Raw genomic sequence first — 2,321 nt, 5'->3', positions numbered from 1 at the left:
CGCTTTAAATGCTGGTGGGTGTAGAGCCTCCACTAATATCCGACAACTTTCTTTGGTTCCGTTTGAATCCCGTCTTCCATGGTTAATCGATCCACGATAGTGTAAAAATCTGCCATGAGACGCGAAAGACGTGATTCAGCATCCTGCAATTCAATGTTCATGCAAAGACTTTTCACTTCTCTCTCCAGGGTCTTGTACGCAGTGTGATCTGGGATGTGAGCGGACAAAAAGTAGTTCTTCCATTCCGTTTCTGTAATATCTCTCTCATCCTTGAACAATTCAAAGCCACAAACGCGCACCATCGTGCTCTGCTCGATGCAGGCATCACAAATATGCTCGCTTGTGTGCCTTGGTTTAACGCTTTAATGCGTCGTGTACAGATGGCTAAACTAAACATGAAGTCACGGTTCTCCTTCTTAGAGCTGCCTCGGTATATCGGGGGTACCGGCAGGTTGGCCGCAGCAGCTACTGTGACAGCAGGCCTCTCAGAGCTGCGGTTCACCGATGGAGGTGCTGCTCCTTGCTCGAACGCACCCCAGCGCGCTTGAAGATGAGGCTGCACCGCCTCTGCTAGGCTCTCCAGGCGCTGCTCCTGTAGACCCACAGCTTCTTCAGCCGCTTTCAACAACCGGAACTGTATTTCTAGGAATCGCCGTTGCTCTTCCATCTGTTGCTTCATATCTTGCTGTTGCTCATGGATGGCCGAATTACGGTCGTGCTGTTGCTGAAGATATTCTGGTGTCTTGGCCGCCAGATGCTCCTGCTGAGCCTTCACTTGTCCAAGCTGCTCAGCAGTCATTTGCTGCACGGCCGCTGAGTGCTGGGCCAGTGCTTCAACTTGGCGGTGGGTTTCCCCACCCTGCATTACCACCGTTCGTGTCGTTGTTTCCCGGGTCAACGTCAATTCAGGATCTGTATACGGTGGTAGAGGCGGATACACCGCAATCGGCATCCCCGTCCCAGAGTGAGGCACCATTGCCTCGTCGGACTCCTCCATGCTGGGAGCGACTCCCCAGCTAAAGAATTCTTTGTTGTTTGTCGCTCTTGATCAAATGTAGAAGTGAGTATATTAGCTTAGCCTGCGGTCGACTACAACTTGTGGTTACTCTATGCATGCTTCGTTCGTTTCGAAACCCATGCGCCGTGGCTTTTGGGGCTGCAACCCCCGCTGCCATGGCGCTTGTTAGCGATTGCCGCGCAACAACATGCCATATAGTATTAAGAACAGGGATTGCAAGTAACGTTACTATTTAGCTCTCTTATAGATAGAGTAGAAACACATTTGTGAGCATCTTAGAGCACCTCCAACGGTATTGATAGGTACGCAAGATTACAAATGAAGTGAGCTATTGCAAAAAATTGAACCCCAACGGCAAATTGATAAGGACCAAAAAGTAACTATTAACACTGCAAATAAAAAAATGAGCAATACAAACGTTGGGAACTGGAAAATGAATTGCGTAAAAATTACCTTTTTGTATGATGCACTCGGGGGCGCGATTCCCGATTCACTCTCGATAATCACTTTGCAATACACAATACCGGTGGAGGTGCTCTTACTAGAGTATACTATACGAAACATTGTTCTCTGGATATTTATATCCAGAGTCTTAGGGGCGATCCGAAAGCGTCGACCATCCTGTCAAATAACATTTTTATGGATATATCTGTAATTATTTGAAACCTAAGAGCGAATATTTATGTGCTATACCGTGCGCGCCAAAATGATAGGACCCCCTAATCGGGGGTATACTTTGGCCAATATATCAGCTTCTACTTTGAATTACCGGCCGCCATTTAGATATGTTCTCTTTATTTGCAATAGCATGGCGCTACTTGTGCTAACAACTCCGATTTCGCAAAGCTTCGTGTAGCTGGTATACAAACCACCACTTTCAGAGGCGACGACACAATTTAGGACCAGCCCCTTTCTTTGAAAAAATAAACACTTTCTATGCGATTCCATACGAATTTCTATATTAAAAATTAGTACTTAGTGAGACTGCCTTTCTGCTTGATTACAGCTAGGCACCGGCGAGGCATGGATTCCACGAGCTTCAGCAAGTACTCGTGCTCGATGGAGTCCCAAGCAGATAGAATTGCGGCTTCCAATTGATCCACAGAGCTTTACTGGCGGCCGTGAGTATACGCCCGCGCCGCTAGCACCGACCACACGTTTTTTATCGGGTTACAATCCGGCGAGCTTGCTGGCCATACCATGGTGTCGATTTCAAGGTCAAGCAAGAAACCCGTCGTCTCGCGCGAGGCGTGGATTGACGCATTTTCTTGCTGAAAGACAAAGTCAGTGCCATGGTTAGAGT

The 2,321-nt window shown here is 47.7% G+C and overlaps 1 protein-coding gene across 1 annotated transcript; it reads right to left on the bottom strand.

Moving 5' to 3' along the window:
- Positions 1-32: 32 nt before the first annotated feature.
- On the bottom strand, positions 33-997 carry PPTG_08532 (hypothetical protein; the record flags this gene model as incomplete). The annotated part of the gene is made up of 2 exons (XM_008902649.1): positions 33-269; positions 329-997. The coding sequence occupies 2 exons, from the start codon at positions 995-997 to the stop codon at positions 33-35; spliced, it is 906 nt and encodes a 301-aa protein (XP_008900897.1).
- Between the last annotated feature and the right edge of the window lie 1,324 nt (positions 998-2,321).

This window comes from Phytophthora parasitica (genome assembly GCF_000247585.1).
Source record: "Phytophthora parasitica INRA-310 unplaced genomic scaffold supercont2.14, whole genome shotgun sequence".
Classification (NCBI taxonomy): domain Eukaryota; phylum Oomycota; class Peronosporomycetes; order Peronosporales; family Peronosporaceae; genus Phytophthora; species Phytophthora nicotianae.
The sequence above is the reverse complement of the archived record's forward strand: the minus strand, read 5'-3'. Positions and strand labels throughout refer to the sequence as shown.